The sequence below is a fragment of the Nannospalax galili genome, unplaced genomic scaffold (genome assembly GCF_000622305.1).
Source record: "Nannospalax galili isolate Female #2095 unplaced genomic scaffold, S.galili_v1.0 scaffold784, whole genome shotgun sequence".
In the NCBI taxonomy this organism is placed as follows: Eukaryota; Metazoa; Chordata; class Mammalia; order Rodentia; family Spalacidae; genus Nannospalax; species Nannospalax galili.
This window is the reverse complement of record NW_008352133.1, coordinates 1,111,443-1,128,917: the sequence shown is the minus strand read 5'-3', so window position 1 is coordinate 1,128,917 and position 17,475 is coordinate 1,111,443. Positions and strand designations below refer to the sequence as shown.

The 17,475-nt window shown below is 45.9% G+C and overlaps 1 protein-coding gene across 3 annotated transcripts in view; it reads right to left on the bottom strand.

Moving 5' to 3' along the window:
- Nucleotides 1-7,928: 7,928 nt before the first annotated feature.
- Ttc17 (tetratricopeptide repeat domain 17) overlaps nucleotides 7,929-17,475 on the bottom strand; it is a 144,154-nt gene continuing 134,607 nt past the window's right edge. The window contains exons 23-25 of one of the 3 annotated variants that reach the window (XM_008848928.2): nucleotides 11,955-12,074; nucleotides 10,287-10,430; nucleotides 7,929-9,046 (exon numbers count right to left, since the gene is read on the bottom strand). In XM_008848928.2, the coding sequence (XP_008847150.2) occupies nucleotides 8,915-9,046; nucleotides 10,287-10,430; nucleotides 11,955-12,074 (396 nt within the window). In that variant the 3' untranslated portion in view covers nucleotides 7,929-8,914. The remainder of the gene's footprint in view (nucleotides 9,047-10,286; nucleotides 10,431-11,954; nucleotides 12,075-17,475) is intronic. The other 2 variants (XM_008848929.2, XM_008848930.3) reach the window with 2 other exon arrangements.

The following is a 17,475-nucleotide window of genomic DNA, read 5'->3' as shown; positions in this document are numbered from 1 at the left end:
GGGGGCCTCGTGCAAGCCTGGGTGCCCGCAAGGGGTTTCTGTTTCAATTCCGCCCTCTCCTTTCCTCATCAAACTTGACCCATTCGTCTGGGGAAGGGTCGTCCTTGGTCTCCTCCTCACTACCTGACTGGGACTCGGGCTTCTTGGGCTGGAGTGCAGCCAGAGTGAGGTAAAAGCCTAGCAGAGGGTCGATCCGCAAGTGGATTTCCCTCTGCCGCACCAGTCATTCTATCCTGTCCCAAGTGTCCCATGTGAACAGATTTGACCCTAGCAGCCAAGGGGCCAGGTGGGTTGCAGTGCTCCACACCTTATTAGTGGTCTGGTTGGTCAGTTCCAGGTCCCTAGTCTTAAGCATGTATCTCAGCGCCTTAATCGCTGGGTCTTCTGTCTTTGAAGTTGCATTACCCATCCTTTCGGGTCTCACTCACCTCGGAGCCCTATTGGCCCTGACCTCTCAGCTACAATTGGCCCATGTGCCCGAGTTCTCGAGCCCCACATTGGGCGCCAGCTGCGGGGGTCTCCTGAGGAGCTCGGCTCTGTCCTGCAGACCGGTCTGGGGAAACCCACCATGGTAAGGTCAGGGAAAGGTGAGTGTGCTGTCCATCGGTTCCACCAGCCCTCCACACTGAGGACAATCAGACACGACAGGGAATCCTGTCAAGCAGGAGTTCATTTATTGCAGGTGTTTCAGAGCTTATAAAAGGCATCTGGAAATCCCCCTCCCCCCTGAGGGTGTCCAATCAGTTTAAAGGTCAATTGAGCAGTAAGGCAGCACTTCATGGATCTTAAGGATGATCACGTGCTGATTATGCACTCCTCAGCAGTGCGGAAGTATTGGTCAGCCAGTGTCTCTGCCACTTCCTCTCAGGGTCATTTTTGCAAGGTTGCTCGTGGACTCCCACACACATTTAGGGTGTGTCTTCCAGCTTTAGATGATCCAATCAAGAAGATCTCTTTCATTTCAGTTAATCCCATATCCAATCAAGTTGACACCCAGGATTAGCCATCACACTGTGTAACCCAGGCTTGCCTTGAATTCATGGCAATCCTCCTGCCTCAGCCTCCTAAGTGCTAGGATCATGGGATTCAAGAGTTTCTCTAGAGTACTGTTATGAAGGAGTAAGCCTAGGTCTGCCCTCATTTCTCTGTTCTAGATTATGATGTGACCTTTTGTTTCTGCACATCACCATCCACCACCCTACCTGAGGCCAGGTGTTCCAGTCTTAAGACTTTGAACCTCCCAAACCATGGTCTAAATAAACCTTTACATCTTTATAAAAGAGTGGTCTCAGGTGTTTTGTTTTAATCATGCAAAGCTGACTCATGTCTCCACTCCTTCCCTCAAAGTGCTGGTGTTATAGGAGGTGCATGGCCACACCCAGCTATTTACATGGGTCCTGGGATTTGAACTCAGGCCTTCATTTTCCACAGAAAGTACTCTTACCCACTAAACCATCTTCCCAGCCCTCTTCCTGTGTTTAAAGACCCATTGCTGTCATCCTCCAGGAAGGTTCTCTGACTTTCCCATGTGGTGAGGGCCACCCCTTTGTTCCTCCAGAGCCTTTTTTTTCTTAATCATTTCATTTTATTTGTGTGTCTGTGTGTATATGTGGGTGTTTGAGTATGTGTGTGCAGGTGCTGTGTGTGTGTATGCAGGCAAGTATTCACATGTATTCACACATATGTGTAGACATGTATATATATATATATGTGTGTGTGTGTGTGCGGGTGTGTGTGCACGCGTTTGTTTGTGGAGGTCTGAGGTCAACCTCAGGAGTCATTCCTTAGACACTGTCCACTTTATTTAGTGAGGCAGGACCTCATACTATTCTAGAACCTACCAATTAGGCTAGGTTGGCTGGTCAGTGAGCCTAAGGGATCCTCCTGTGTCCAGCTCCCTAGTGTTGGGATTTTAAGTGCAGGCCACCATGCCCAGCTCTTTTTCCCTTTGTTTCTTCTTGTCTTTTTTTAAACGTGGGTTCTAGGGATGGAACTCAGGTTCTCATGCTTGTGTAGTACGTATTCACCCACCGAGTCACCTCTCCAGCTGCCCTCTAGTTCTGTGCACCACTACAATTCTTTGCCTGTCTTTCCCTCCCTCTGACAGCAAGCGCAGGAAACAAACATAATTGTTAGGAAACAAGCCTAATTCATGTTTGTGTTCCTGGCATTTGCCTGGTATTTATTTTTGCACCAAGGGCTCCTAAAGTTTTGCTGCATCCCAGTTTTCTCTTGAGGCTTGGCCTCACATTGTTTCCTTACCTGCTAGATCAATTCACACACTTGGCTTAGAAGCAGTGCTGGTGGGTCCGGAATCATCTGTGCTGGTTCACTGTCTGCGGGGACAGTTGTGTATATGTCTTCCTACCTCTGTGTTGGGATGCTTAATGATGTCAGATGGTAGCACAAAATAGGTTATGGTGGGGTTATTTAGGTGAGTGGCATTGGCAAAAACAAGTCCCTGCCTTCCCCTGCAGAGCCAGCACACCACTGCCCAAGAGCAGAGAGGACTCATCAAAGCCCAGAATAAGGGAGCAGAGACATGGCTCAGAAGAGCACTGGCTGCTTTCATAGAGGACCTGGGTTCAGTTCCCAGCACCCACATGGCAGCTCACAACTGTTCGTAACTTTAGTTCCAGGGGAACCAACACCCTCTTCTGGCCTTTTGAGGACATTGCATGCACCCAGTGCACTTACATCCATGCAGGCTAAACACTCATACACAAAAAAACCAAAATAGCGGGAGCTGGAGAGATGGCTCTTTGGTTAAGAGCACTGGCTGCTCTTGCGGAAGGCCCAGGTTCAGTTCCCAGCACCCACATGGTGGCTAACAACCATCTATAGCTTCAGTTCCAGGGGATCCAACACCCTCTTCTGACCTCCTTAGGCATCGCACGACAGGGACACACTTACACACATGCAGGCAATACGCTTATATGCATAAAATAAAAAAATAATAAAATATTAAAAACCCCCAAAGAAACAAAATAGTTGATCCATTCAAAGTTCCTGATTCTGTTGAGCCTGAGAATGTGTGCATCTCTAACAAGTCCCCAGAATGCTGTTTGGAGACCATCATTTGAGAGCCAGTGACCTGAAGGTCATGATCAAATCCAATTCATTTCTCCTGTGTTTCTGTGCCACCCACCAACTTTTCTAAGCCAGAGGCATGGGGATGTACCTCTACCTCATTCCTGTGGCTGAGGATCACCGGTCCTGCAACTGTCCTTCGTCAATCTGCTTCCTCTCCACCTTCTGCCCATCCCCAGCCCATGGCCCCCACCTTCTTCATGTTTTCTCTGTCATCAACACTTCTGCACCAGCCTCCCAGATCCACCCTGACCCCTCCAGTCATTCTCCACAGCTCTGCCCAGTGGTCCTGTGCATGTCATCAATTCAATCCTGTCATCCTGAGCCTGGAAGAGGTCAGCAGCTCTCCCTGTGCTGTCTGCAAGAGTCTAGAACTTCCACTTCTCCCTCCCTAACTGGGCTCAGTTAGCCTCCTTCTCCCCCTAGAGCCATGCCTGTTCTCCCACACCCCAAGCTGTGCTGGAGTCTTATGGGGAAGCCAGGGAAGAAATGAGTTCATTTTATTAATATTATCATCATCATCATTGCATTTATTTATCGTATGAGAGAGAGAGAGAGAGAGAGAGAGAGAGAGAGAGAGAGAGAGAGAGAGAGAAAGAACACAAGCAGGCATGTATGTGCCACCATGCACATGAACGTCAGAGGACAACTTTTAGGAATCAGTTTTCTTCTACCACAGGTTCCAGGGCTCTGTTATTATTATTATTATTATTTTTAGATGGGCTCACTATGTAGCCCTAGCTGCCCTGGAACTTGCTGTGTAGCCCAGGCTGGTCTTGAACTCATAGAGCTGTCTGCCTTTGCCTTCCAAGTGCTAAGATTAAAATCGTGTGTGCCACCATGCCTGGTTTATGCAGTACTGAGAAGAGAACCCAAGTACTTGTGGGTGCTAGGTGAGCACTTTACCAGCTGGGCTGGAGCCTGCCTCACCTCCCACTTTAAAAACTATTTTCCTCTGCTTACCACTGTATCTGACATACACAGAAGACTCTTGGGTGGGCTTGGGCTGCTCCAGAAGACCAAGAATTCATGCAAGCCATTTTTTAAAAAAACTTGTATTTTATGTGTATGCGTGTATTGCCTGCATGTAAGTAAGTGCACCCGTGTCGTGCAACGCCTGCAGAGGTCAGAAGAGGCTGTTGGATCCCCTGGGACTGGAGTTATGGACAGTTGTTAGCTGCCATGTGGGTGCTGGGATTTGAACCTGGGTCTTCTGCCAGAACAGTGTTCTTAAGCTCTGAGCTATCTCTCCAGCCCCTCATGCAAGTCATTTATTTAGAAAATGATGGAAGAAACTCAGGAAGGGAAAAGGGGAATAAGACAGGGGTAGGATGACCTATCCTCCACCATGGAGGCTAGTGGGCCTCCAGAGCCCAATCGCATGCATGCGTGTGTGCGTGCGTGCATGGGTGTGTGTGTGTGTGTGTGTGTGTGTGTGTGTGTTCTGGGAAAAAGGCACACATCTCAGAGTGATCTCACCCAAGGGGGAGCTTACTCACCAACCCTTCACTCTGGGGATGGTTTGGGGCACGTGGCAGGACCCATTGGCCCAGCACTCACTGTTTGATGAGTGAACATGAAGAGCAGGACACCCTGGAGAGATGACCACCCATTCACAGGCACAGGGACCCTTGGGAGCTGTGGGGGCTCTGCTGCCACCCTCATTATACCTCCAAGCATTGTCTTACTAGAAGAATCAGGGTCTGTTCCATTTCATTCAGAACCTTCTGGAGTCTTGAACTCGTTTTGTCCAAGCTTGAGAACCAGCGATTATTTTCCAGAGAGCCATGGTGAGGTCAGCTTCAAGGGCTCTGTTGTGGGGTGTTTGCTGTGAGCATTGGCCAGGCCGGGTCTGTTCTGACTGCTTGGAGTGTGGGTGTGTGGGTGTGTGGGTATGGTGCATTAGGGGATGCCTTGGGTCTCATCATCTAACACTGTATGTGCCTATGCAACTTTCTGATTTAAATCTTCACATCCCATAAGTCACTGTTACCATTGAGCCCTTGCAAGTGGCCAGTGCAACGGAGGAAGAGAATTCTGGATGTATTCCTTGTCAGTGAATTCACATGTTTAGCTGTGGTAAGCAGGTACCATGCTGGACAGTAAGCACCACTGTGCCTGAAGATAGAGACACCAGGGACCTAGAACTTGGTTCTCAGATCCAAAGGCTAGGGCCCAGCTGCCCCCTGCAGGTGTGGAGAACAATGGGCAGGAAGTGCATTGATCCCTTATCTTCCCATGGCCTCCCTTCACTAAGTACTGTGCTCCTGGTTCTAGTCAGAATGGCTGTCAAGGCTGACACTAGACTCAATCTTTGAATGTGAGAGAGCTTAGTGGACAAGCCCCCAGCTCTTGACAGCCATTTTTATGAGGCAAGCAAATACTGAATTGGCCTTAATTTCAACAACGATTTGGGTTGATGAGGAGTAATTCTGTCAGCTTGACTAGGACTTAGTTTTGTTTCCTGTTGCTATGACAAAATCCCCTAACAAAAGCAACTTAAGGGAGAAAGGGCTTCTTTGGCTCACAATTCCAGCTTACAGTCCATCACTGAGGGGCAGTCAAGCCAACAGGAATGCGAAGCAGCTGGTCGTATCACATCCAGCCGAGAGCAGAGAGCAGGGAATTAATTCGCATGCTGGTGCTCAGCGCACTCCTTTTCATTTAGTTCAGGCCTGGCCTATGAAATGGTGCTGTCTACATTCATGGTGGGTGTTCCCACCTCAGTAGACCCAGCTAAGAAAATTCCTCATGGTCAGGCCCACCGGTCAACCTATGGGGGACAATCCTTCATTGAGAGTCCCTTCCTAGGTGATTCTAACTAACCATTATAAGGGTCTAGGGTGCCCAGATTACAGGAATTATTTTTTCTGGTTTTGTCTGTAAAGATATTGCCTACGAACGGGGTGACAGTACAGCAGTGCTCTCCCCCATCATGGTGGGCCTTGTCTAATCCGAGGAGGGCCTGAGCAGAACAGCAAAGTGGAGGGATGTTGAATTCTGCCTGACTGAACTGGAAATAGTGGTCTTCTTACCTGCACTGCCCAATTCTCAGGCTTTTTTTTCCTTCCTTCCTTCCTTTCTTCCCTCCCTCCCTCTGTCCCTCCATCCGTCCCTCCCTCCTTCCTTCTCTCTCTTTTAATTTTTTTTTTTTTTTTTTTTTTTTTTTCATACAGGGTCTCCCTGTAGCCCTAGCTGACCTAGAACTCACTATGTAGACCAGACTGGCCTCTATTTCATAGAGATCCCCCCTGCCTCTGCCTCCCAAGTGCTGGGACTAAAGGCATGCTCTGCCACACCTGGCCCCAGACTTGCTTTGAGCTTGCCACCAGCTTTCTAGGTCTTAGCTTTGCAGAGAACAGATCATGGGACTTCTAAATGTCCACAATCACATGTGCCAGCTCCTTATAGTAAATTATATACATGGTCTGGAAGGCTGACAGAGAAATAAAGTGGTGAGGGAAGCCAAGTAGTTATTTGAGGGAAGAGTATTTCAGGCAAGGGAACAGCCTGAAGCAGAACCATGAGTTTTACAACGTCGCCTCCCCTCAAGGTCAGTGTGTCTGGGGAGTGAGCTAGAGAGGGGGTAATGAGCTGAAGCAAGGGAGGAGAGCCAGTTTGGACAGATTTTTTTCTTTTTCTTTTCTTTTGGGGTTTTAGATGTTATAAAACATATATTCAAGAGACAGAAGAATTCATACCTAATGAACAAGAAGCAGACCAGTTTGAAAAATAAGGATGCTGAAACTGTTTAAGTAGTTAAAAAAGGAAGACTAGGATCCATAAAGCACAGAGAGATTGTGAAATATAATCCGGTGGCTGTAGTACAAAGAACCAGGTGAAAATCTTACCAGTGCAAAAAATGACTTGAAATAAGAACCAGAACAGATAGAGTAAGTGGTAGAGTAGATACAGCTGAAGGAAGAGTTAGTGAATAGGAAAATCAAATTGAAGAATTCTACCAGTGTGAAAACCACAAACATTCTCCAAGAATTTCTACTAGATGCTCTTTTGGAGCAAGTGTCCCTTCTCCTAAGCTTGGAGTCACTGTGTTAAACAATCATGCTTCTGAATCAGGGTTAGGAAGTGGAATAAAATCCTTAGCAAAGGGCTGGGCATGGTGGCACACACCTTTGATCCCAGCAGAGGCAAAGGCAGGTGGATCTCTGTGAGTTCAAGGCCAGCCTGGTCTACATAGTGAGTTCCAGGACAGCTGGGGCTACAGAGAGATCCTGTCTCAAAAAGAAAAAAAAAAAATCCTTAGTAGAATGTAAAAGGTAATTAATTGTAGAACTGGGGAAGAGCTAGCTTAATACATTAGTGAAGGGCCATGCTAGTAAGAAGAGCTAATGTTTCTTGATAGCTTAGTGTGTAAAGGCATACTATATCCAGTAACAAATGACCTTGCTGTTCTCCAAATGCATCTGATCAAAATGGAATTAGCTGGATTCTGTTTGCAGCAAGCTAGTGTTTGGGTTGACCTAATGATGCTCTGAGAAAGTCTTCAGAATGCTGTCCTGGGTGGGACCATCCCACAGGGAGGCCCTACTTGGACCCAACACAGTTGTCCTGGGATGGACTGAGGCTCAGTGCTCATCTGAGGCATCCTGACTCTGTGGTTCCAACTCTCCTTCCTGTTCTGGGAAAGTCAGTTGCACAGCAAGCTCTGGACATCTGCTGAAGATGCATTTCTGGTCAAATGGATCACACTACTAAGTTCATCCTCCATAAACCCTCCTGCTGTGTGCAGTAAGATGAAAACAATCCAGAATGTGGGCATTCATAGGCAAAGGTACTGTAAGAATAATTAGTCCTTTCCTAAAGAAAACACACTGCATATTTTGTTCATAGACAAGTTTTATTTTTGTTCTCAGTATGCGCCCTTAAAGATTCCAAAACTTTGGAGTTTCTGATTCTCCTGGGACCAAAGGTAAAGGCATTGTATGGGACACCCAACCCTCCTGGCTCTCCTCCGAGGAGCTGGTGTGTCGGCTTCAGAGAGGGAGCTGACAGTCACGCCTATTCCAAGATGGGGAACACAGTGAACAAAGAATTAGTAACACACAGACTCAGTCTGTGGAGGGCTTCAAATATACATATTCTCTATATATAAACCTGTTATATAGGATTTCAACCTATTGGTTTCCTCCTGATCTGTAATTAAAGTACAAATGATACGATGTTGCACATGGCTGACCCCTTTGCAGCCCCCCTCCCTCCCCAACATAAATAACTTACAAAGGGCAGGTGAACCTAAGTTTCTGCTGTTGTAAATATTTTGTTTGTAAAATCATTTCCCCTTCCTCCCCTGCAAACTACCTCTGAGAGTTTGTAACACAGCAGCGTGGAATGGATGGGATCGGGGCCATGAGCTGAGCTAGTGCAGAGTGGAGAGCCCCGCTTCTCACTGACTGGCCCCAGGTGACTTTGCTATTCCAGGGACAAGAGAGGCTACACAGGAAGCAGAGAATGGACAGTGCAGTTCTGGCCTCCCCAGGGAAGAGGCTGGCTGGACCACAGAGGAGCCTTAAAGGCGTGGAGGTTTGGAAGCCAGAGCAGAGCTCTGCAGATGTCCTGGCTCAGTATTTACACGGTATCTTTAAGCCGCATTTCCTTTTAAGAAACTTGTGTTTCTGAAGATGCCTTTTCTGAGGGTGGCTGGGGGAAAGGAGAGCCTTAAAAACCAAGCCAAACCAATTCCCACAAACGGCAACGTCCTGCTCCATCTTACTCAGTAATTTCCACATACATCATCCGAGAGGATCCCAACAATGACTGGGTCCTGTTCTGACTGGCTGGCAAGCAGAGGTGAAGGTTAGGAGCACTAGGGAGAGCGCCGGCCTTTCTTTAGCATCAGGTGGCACTGGATGGTCTGGATCCTGTTCTTGGCTGGGACAAACTCTGGCTGCAGTTTCAGTGTTGATTCATACCATACCAGGGCCTTTTCAAACTCTTCCTGTGAGGGGCAAGGAACAGACATAAGGACATTGGTACCACCTGACCAAACATGTACGGTGACCGGTGACAACCCAAGCATTTTCTCAGTGGACTCAAGTCTACAGAGAGCTGTGAGGTGGGGGAGGAGACAGTGGCCTCATTCCCAAGGCACAATACCACAAAGCAAGCCTGGCTGAGTCCAGGGAGCAAGCAGGAAGGGGGAGACTGGCCTGGACAACCGTGAGCAACAGTGGCAGTCGTAAGCGCTGCATCACTGAGCCCTGAGGCATGCTGGGCTACCTTAGGACACTCTCCATTTGGCCCTCCAAGAAACCTCTGGACTTACTCTGGCCAGTGCTCTGTGCACCTGCTTTGACTTTGCCACTACTGGAAAGAGGGAGCTAAATGCAGGTATCTCAATTACAACTGTAAAATTTCAAGACTTTCTATTCTCCCTGACATTTTAAAATTACACCAAAGTTTAAAAATGACCTGCTATACTTTGAACATTAATCTTCTACTCATACTAATTCTTTCAAAGAGGAGGCTGAATCTACTGCCAGAGCTTGCCTCCTGCCCAGGAAGTGAAGGATACCAGCCTGGCCAGAGCCTACCTCCTGCTGGGAAAGTGAAGGATGACACACACAGTTAGTCTGTCAGCTGTTAGGAGCTTCCACCTTACCTCAGATGATGGTGCCTGGCCTGGTTCTCAGGTTACATTTGGTTATAGACTTTGCAGGGACCCCTGGGGTTTAAGTTCTAAAATCAGGGTGGGATGTAAAGCTGAATGGCAGGGTACTTGCCTAGCAAGTGTGAGGCACCCTGGGTTCAATCCCCAGCAAAACACACAGGCACGCACACACGTGTGCACATACATGTGAAGACTTCTGAAATCAGACCTTAAATTTGACTAGATGAGGAGTCTGGATGGTGGCCTTACCATTTTATTTGTAAATGGAACTTGTGAAACTAGTGGGATCTCATCATTCATTAACTATCTGATATACTCCTGGAGTTCCTGAACAGGGAGATGAAGAGGAACCTTGTCCCTAAGAGGACTGTAGTCTAGAGGGGAAACAAATACTTCAACCATTTTAACAATATCATGTATTATTTACGAAAACCCAACTCGACCTCTCAAAGCCCTTATCCATAAAGTTTACTCATAGTGGAGCTGGTAATTTTAGAGATAAACCTTATGGGAAAGTGGAGGACGGTGACATTTTCAAAGAAGTTTTGAAACCAAAGAGGTGCCTCACCATCGCCATGTAGACGTTGCCCAGTGTGAAGTGGTTTACAGCAAAATGTGGTGCAATCTCCACAGCCATGGTGGCGACGATGACGGCATCATTCCAGAGCTTGGCATTGTGCAGAATGTTGGCCAGGCTGATGAGGGGCACGTCCTAGGGGAGGAAAGAGAATGAGAGGGGGACCTGAGCTTTCACCTTGACTTCTAGACATGAAGAGAGCAGCCAGTACTCCTGGTAGATGACATAGCACTACAGTAAAGCACACAGGGCCAGGTTGCTGTTTGCTACTGGTCTCTGAGGAGACCAAAGTAGGAGCTTGTAACAAAACACAAACCGATGAACCATTTTACTGACAAAGCATTGCATCAACAAACATCCACTTTTTTTCTGGTGGTGCTGGGTTCAACCCAGGGCCTTGCACATGCCAGACAAATGCTCTTCTAGTGAGCTCTATCCCCAGCCCTCCAAAAGCAAATAAAATAAATGCCCAACTGAAGTAGACACTGCTGAGTGGCTCACTCTGCTGCTAGCTCACGTGTCACTGCATGCTGCTAATAAGAAGTCTATAGACAGACACCTGTCCACAGCCACCTAGAGCTAAGCTGAGGTACTGCTGTGGTATTCGTGTAAGGACTAGCCTATCATCTACAGGAGCTGGCAACCTTCTGCCCACAGGCTTCACCCAGCCTGCTGCCTATTTCTGCAATATTAATGGAAGAACCCACTCCCTTTCCTTTACCTGTTTCTGTGGTGGTCTTCAGACTACAACAGAAAGGCCAGTGTTGTCCAGGGGCTATCAGGCCCACAGAGCCCAAATGCTTTCCTATCTGGCCTTTCCTGCTGCCTCATAGTGTGGTGCACAGAACGACAGACAGAACAATAGAGACACTATTATCACAAGTTTTTCCCTTTTTAAACGTTATCTGAGCACTGCTGGCTGTCACACACTGCTGGGTTCTATAGGAGATATGGGCAAACAATAAAACAGGACCCATCACGCCCTAACTGGGCATCTGCAGAGTACATGTTCTTAGATGAGGTCAATGTTCAATATCTGGTCCAAGGTCAGAAAGCCATTAAGAAGCAGAACTGCTCTTAGAACTCAGAGATGCCCATGGTGAAGCCGAAACTCCTCCCGCCATCTTGGGCAAAGATATATAGGGTCTGTAGAAAATATGGGCTCTAGATTACTGTAGAACTCAGTGCAATGGCTATAAGTGTGTGATAATAAATTACATTCTCAGCCACCATAACAATAATTAGCTCGTTGGAAAAGAGAAGGACTGGGAATTTGCCAATATAGACAAGGAATCTGCTTCTGTCTGTGTTCACATGAAGTGCTTAAGAAGTCACCTGTGCTCCCAGCCTGTGGGGATGAACTGACCTCAGAAAGACTGGCAGTCTGCTTAGCTAGAGCATCACTGTATGGTGGGTGGCTCTTGGTACAGAGGAAGAGGAACTAAGTGCTGTAGCCACCATGATCCTGAGACCTTCCTTCATGCTCCAGCTTTGTGAGGTGGGGGCACAGGCTTGCTGTGGCACAGGCCAGGACACCCACTCTCCTGCCCTGTCCTCTCAATGAGCCACTTTGATACCAGTTGAGCATGAGGACGCTTAGCTGAAACCTCAGGGAACAGAGGGCCATGTTTGCTGGCTCCCTCCCTCCTGGCACCTTACCTTCATCTGGTGTGGAGCATAGTGGAGGGCCTGGCGCAGGCAGTCAATGGCCTTCTTCCCTTGGCCTTTCACTCTCCAGTAGAGGGCTGCCATGCTGGAGAGGACCCAGGACGTCTGGTTCTACAAAGGAATAGTAGACTAAGGATGGTGTCTCTTCAAAAACACACTGAGGATGGGAGCACAAGGCTCCATCGCCCGAGTATGCATTAGGTGCTGGCGCTCCGTTAGGCACTCGGCATTCTAGGAAATCCTTAGAATGACCTATGAGCTTGCTTCTACCAGCATGCAAAGCCATGATCAGACAGGCTAAGTGCCTTGTCCAGGGCAGTGCAGTACTACACAGCACTTGGGGCCATTGAAATTCTGCTGTTTGAACCAAGAAGTACATTAAGTTACAAAGGAAAGCCCTCCTCCTTTTAAACCCTCCTCTCTACTGTACACAATAAACACTACTTTTAGTTTCTTACATAGCCTCTCAGGATTTAAGCTTTATTTAAACAAGTATTAATATAGAATCACACACTCATCTTTTGCAAAGTGAAGTAAATGGTTATTTATATGAATCAGCACTTTTTTCCCCCTTTAAACAGTGTGCCTTGAGGATCTTTCTCCACTGGCATAGGGAGAGCTTCTTGACTCTCTTGTTAAGAGCTGTGTTGTATTTCCTTGTTGGATGCACCATCATTTACTTAAATCATTTACCCCTCCCCAAGTTTTTCACCATTACAAAGAACTTTGTACAGGTGAAAGTTTCCATTTGTGAGCGTATGTGTAGGATACATTTCTAGAGGTGGACATGCTATGTAAGGGGATGTGCATAGTCACTTCATTGATAAATACAGCCATACTGCTCTCCACAGGACTACAATGCTCTGCCAGAAACATATGTATGCCCCATTTCCTAGGGGCCTTTGTGATAGTCATAGGTGAGCATAGTGAGCAGCGCTCACATCTTTCCATATTTGAAAGCCTTTTTCACTCCTTTTCTTCAAACCATCTGTTCTTAGGACACTCCATCAACTTTTTGAGGCTCATGTCGTGTACTGGAAAAGCTCTGTGTGTATTAGGGATGTACAGGCTGGTCTCCCAGGATGAGGTCTGCCTTTGGACTCAGTGCTTTGTATGACGCAGGTTCTGATTTCCATAGAATTTAGCTAACTAATTTATGCACTGTGACTTCTGGATTTCCAGGGGAGTTAGGAAGGTCTTCTTTAAGATTACCAAGAAATTGGATTATCTTTTTCTCCAGAAATTTTACAAGTTCATTTTCACATTTAAATCTTGCATCCATTCAAAATTTAACCTGGCATAAAGTAAAACAATATTTTACACATAATAAAATAATATATACATAAAAATGCCTCCAGCTTAGTATTTTTCCAGATGCCTACCAAGTTGTCCCAACAGTGTTTAAAGAAAAGGTCACCTCTTCCCCATGGTGACTTGAAGAAACTATCTCTGTTCTTACATTTTGTTAACTTTCCTGAGGGAACAGTATTTTCCAAGATTGCTATTATGGGCTGAACTGTGCTCCCCTAAAATCGTTTTTTTTGTTGTTGTTGTTGTTGTTTTGAGACAGGGTCTCCCTGTAGCCACAGCTGGTCTGAAACTTGCTATGTAGGTCAGGCTGGCCTCAATCGCACAGAAATCTGCTTGCCTCTGCCCCTCGAATGCTGGGATTAAAAGGTGTGTGCCGCCATAGCTGGCTAAACTCTGTATTTTTAAAACCACAAACTGTGGCACCCCAGTATGTATTTGGAGGTCCGAGGCTATTAGGATAAAGCATGATCCAGTGTTATGGGCTTTACATGGATTTCTTGTGTGAACTGTGGGCAGTCAGACAGTGGCCATCTGTAGCCGGGCAGAGGCCTTAGAGGAAATAGCCCCACTGGGACCATGACCTTGGGCTGCCAGCCTCTTAAAAACAGCAGAAAATGAATTCCTATTGCTTAAGTGCTTCAGTCTAGAGTATTCTGTTACAGGTGCTCTAGCTGCGCTTGTGCTCTGTCTGTCTACAGCTTCATGCCCTATTATAGCCTGGCTGAATAGAAAAACCAGTCAATTCATTCCTCAAAGAGACCACTGCATTTACCCACTGCCTCATGCTGTGAAGGGCCATTCCAGAGAAGTCTGAAGCTAGCCTGATTCTGTCCTCTTTCTGAGTGCCTTTATCCTTTAGATTCCTTTTCCAAAAGGGGTTTTATTTTAATTAATTGTTTATTTAAATTTTTTTTTTTTTTTGAGACAGCTTCTCTCTGTAGTCCCTGCTGGCTTTGAACTTGCTATGTAGACCAAACTGGACTTGATCTTACAGAAACCTGCCTGTCTCTGCCTCCCAAGAGCTGGGACTATCTTTCTTTAATGTCAATATCAGATACATGAAAGTATCACTCCTTTCAAATACAGTCCCATCACCTGTAAGTAGAGGAATTTGCTTCAACATGGCAATATTTGTGTTATAAAAAGTCATGCTGCATGCAGTTCTGAGGCTTGGGGCTTTTACTGCTCATAGCATTTCTGACATGCAGTTGTATGCATTTTTTAAAAAATATATTTTATTATTTTTTTTATGCGGACGAATGTATTGCCTGCATATGTGTAACGTGTCGTACAATGCCTGTGGTGGTGAGAAGAGGGCTTCGGATTCCCCTGGAACTGGAGTTAAGGACGGTTCATAGCCACCGGGTGGGTGCTGGGAATCGAACCTGTATCCTCTGCAAGAGCAGTCAGTACTCTTAACCGCTGAGCCATCTCTCCAACCCCGCATTTTTAAAAAATATATATTTTATTTATTATTTTTATTTAATGTGCATGAGTACAATGCCTGCATGCAGGTAGGTGCACCCATGTTGTGTCATTCCCAAGGAGATGAGAAGAGGGTGTCTGATCACTTGGTACTGGAGTAACGGATTGTTTTTTGTGAGGGCTGAGATATGAACCTGAGTCTTCTGCAAGAACAGCCAGTGCTCTTAACTGCTGAGCCTCTCTCTAGCCCCAGGCATGTGCATTTCTATTTCATTCGTTTTTCTGGTTGTACAATTAGAGGACACTACCTGAATCTGCCACACTGCATGTTTTTCATTTTCTGTAGAAGGGCACTTGAGTGATTCCCTGCTTTATGTCTTCTGTGTAAATACTTGTGCAGAGTTTCTGTAGTCTAAAGGAGATACTTGAGAAATGCTGGATGACAGAACATGCAAATGCTCAAAAAACCCAAGAGAACACGAGATTGTTTCCTCCACACCTATGCCTACTTAGAGTCCCACCAATGCTAACAGGTCCCTTAACCTGATCCATCCCTCCAGTTCCCTAGAAGGCCCTTGATGTATATACTTTCCAACCCTTAGTCTATCAATGATGTAAAATGGTATTTTTTAAAAAATATTTTATTTATTTTATGTGTATGTGTGTATTGCCTGTGTGTAGGTAAGTGCACCTGTGTTGTGCAATGCCTGCAGAGGACAAAAGAGGCTGTCAGAGCCCCTGGAACTGGAGTTTCTGACAGTTGTTAGCTGCCATGTGGGTGCTGGGATTCGAACCTAGGTCTTTTGCAAGAACAACCAGTGTTCTTAACTGCTGAGCCATCTCTCCAGCCCCGTAAAATGGTATTTAACCAGGGTCTTATTTGGCATTTCCTGATCATCAGGAGGACTAAGAATTATTTTGTGTTTATCACACATTTCTGCTGTGAAATGTGTTAATTTTTAGTGCATTTTATATATTTCTTGGCAGTGCTGGGCCTCATGCCTAATAGTCAAGCACTCTGACACTGAGCTACATGTTACTTATTTTTCTCATTAGCTCCTTCCTGTTCCATATCTTGATACTTCATAGAGGCTAAATGTGTTGCACCTATTTTCTGGCTCATCTCTAACTTAAAAAACTTCAAGCTTTCATTATAGTGTTGGATGTTTCCTTTTACACTTAGGAATTCTGAGTCTTCCTAAGAAATACCCATCTCCCAGCTGGATATGGCGGTGTACACCTTTAATTCTAGCACTTGGGAGGCAGAGGCAGGCAGATCTTTGTGAGATCAAGGATAGCCTGGTCTACTTAGTGAGTTCTAGGCTACCTGGGGCTGCAGGGAGACCCTCTCAAAAAGACGAGAAAAAAAAAAAAGAAACATCCATTTCCCACATTTTACCCTAATTTTAAAAAGTAATGCTTTAAAAAAACTATTTCACTTTTAATTTTTAAGAATGTGAGTGTTTTGCCTGCATATTAAGTGCATTTGTACATGCAATGCCCATGGGGGCCAGAAGAGAGTGTTGGATCCCTGGAACTGGAGTTACAGATGGTTGTTAGCCACCATGTGGGTGCTGGGAACCAGATCCCAGTCCTCTGAAAGAGCAGCCAGTGCTCTTAACCACAGAGCCATCTCCCCAGCTCCTTTTAATACTTGACCCTTAACTCACATAGAATTATTTCCTTAAGATGTGACGATTGAAATTGCTATACAATTGCCAGTTCTCCTTTTAAAGGGCCATGTCTTTCTATTTCTCTTTAAATTCTTAAAAAAACTGTATGTGCATGCCTGCATGCATGTGTGCGCGCACCTGCTATGGCTATCAGGTGGAGGTCAGAGGACAGCTTTCAGCAGTTGGCTTGCCCTTGCCACTTTGTGGGATCTGGGGATTGAACTCAGGTCTTTAGGCCTATACCTCTAACCACCATGCCATCTTGACAGTCCAAAAATTCTGCCTTACATTTTGAAGTTCCACTGGCATTTCACTATATCAGCATTGACTATGTAGGTCAGGCTGGCATGCTGATGGTGTGTGTCTTCCAATCCATGAACATAATGCAAATAAGTATTTAAATATTTATGAACATAAATAAAGTCATGGACCTTCTCTATTAGGTCTTTTAAAAAATTTTTATGTATTATTTTTATTTTATGTGTATGAGTGTATTGCCTGCATGTATGTGAGTGCACCTGTGTCATGCAATGCCACGGAGGTCAGAAGAAGGCTTCAGATTCCCCAGGAACTGGAGTTAAGGACGGTTCATAGCCACCATGTGGATGCTGGGAATCCAACCCGAGTTCTCTGCAAGAACATTCAGTGTTCTTAACCACTGAGCCATCTCTCCAGCCCCATATACGCATTTTTATGTTGAAATATTGAAGTAATTCTTCTCTACCCCGTTTCACTATTTTCCATGAGCCTTAGGTGTAGAGGTTCCACTGGTCACACACAGAGAATAAGTGTCTGAGAAATGCCCAGTGATTCTTTTTCATATACAACATCTTAATCATCTTTATGCCCCCTTTGCCATCGGTACCCTCCCAGACCCCCACCCCCACTGGATTTCGTGTATTCTATTATGTTAAGGCCTAGTCAAGTTAATGTCCCCTGATGTCTCTCAGTACAAGTTCATTCACTGGGATCTAGTCAGCTTACCTAATGTCACTGCCTTAAAGAAGATCTGCTCTTCCTCACCCAGTAGTAATCAGCTGCCAATAGTTCTTTGACTAAGATTGGGACCTGCTACCCATTTCAACAGTTCTATGCTGGGTTGA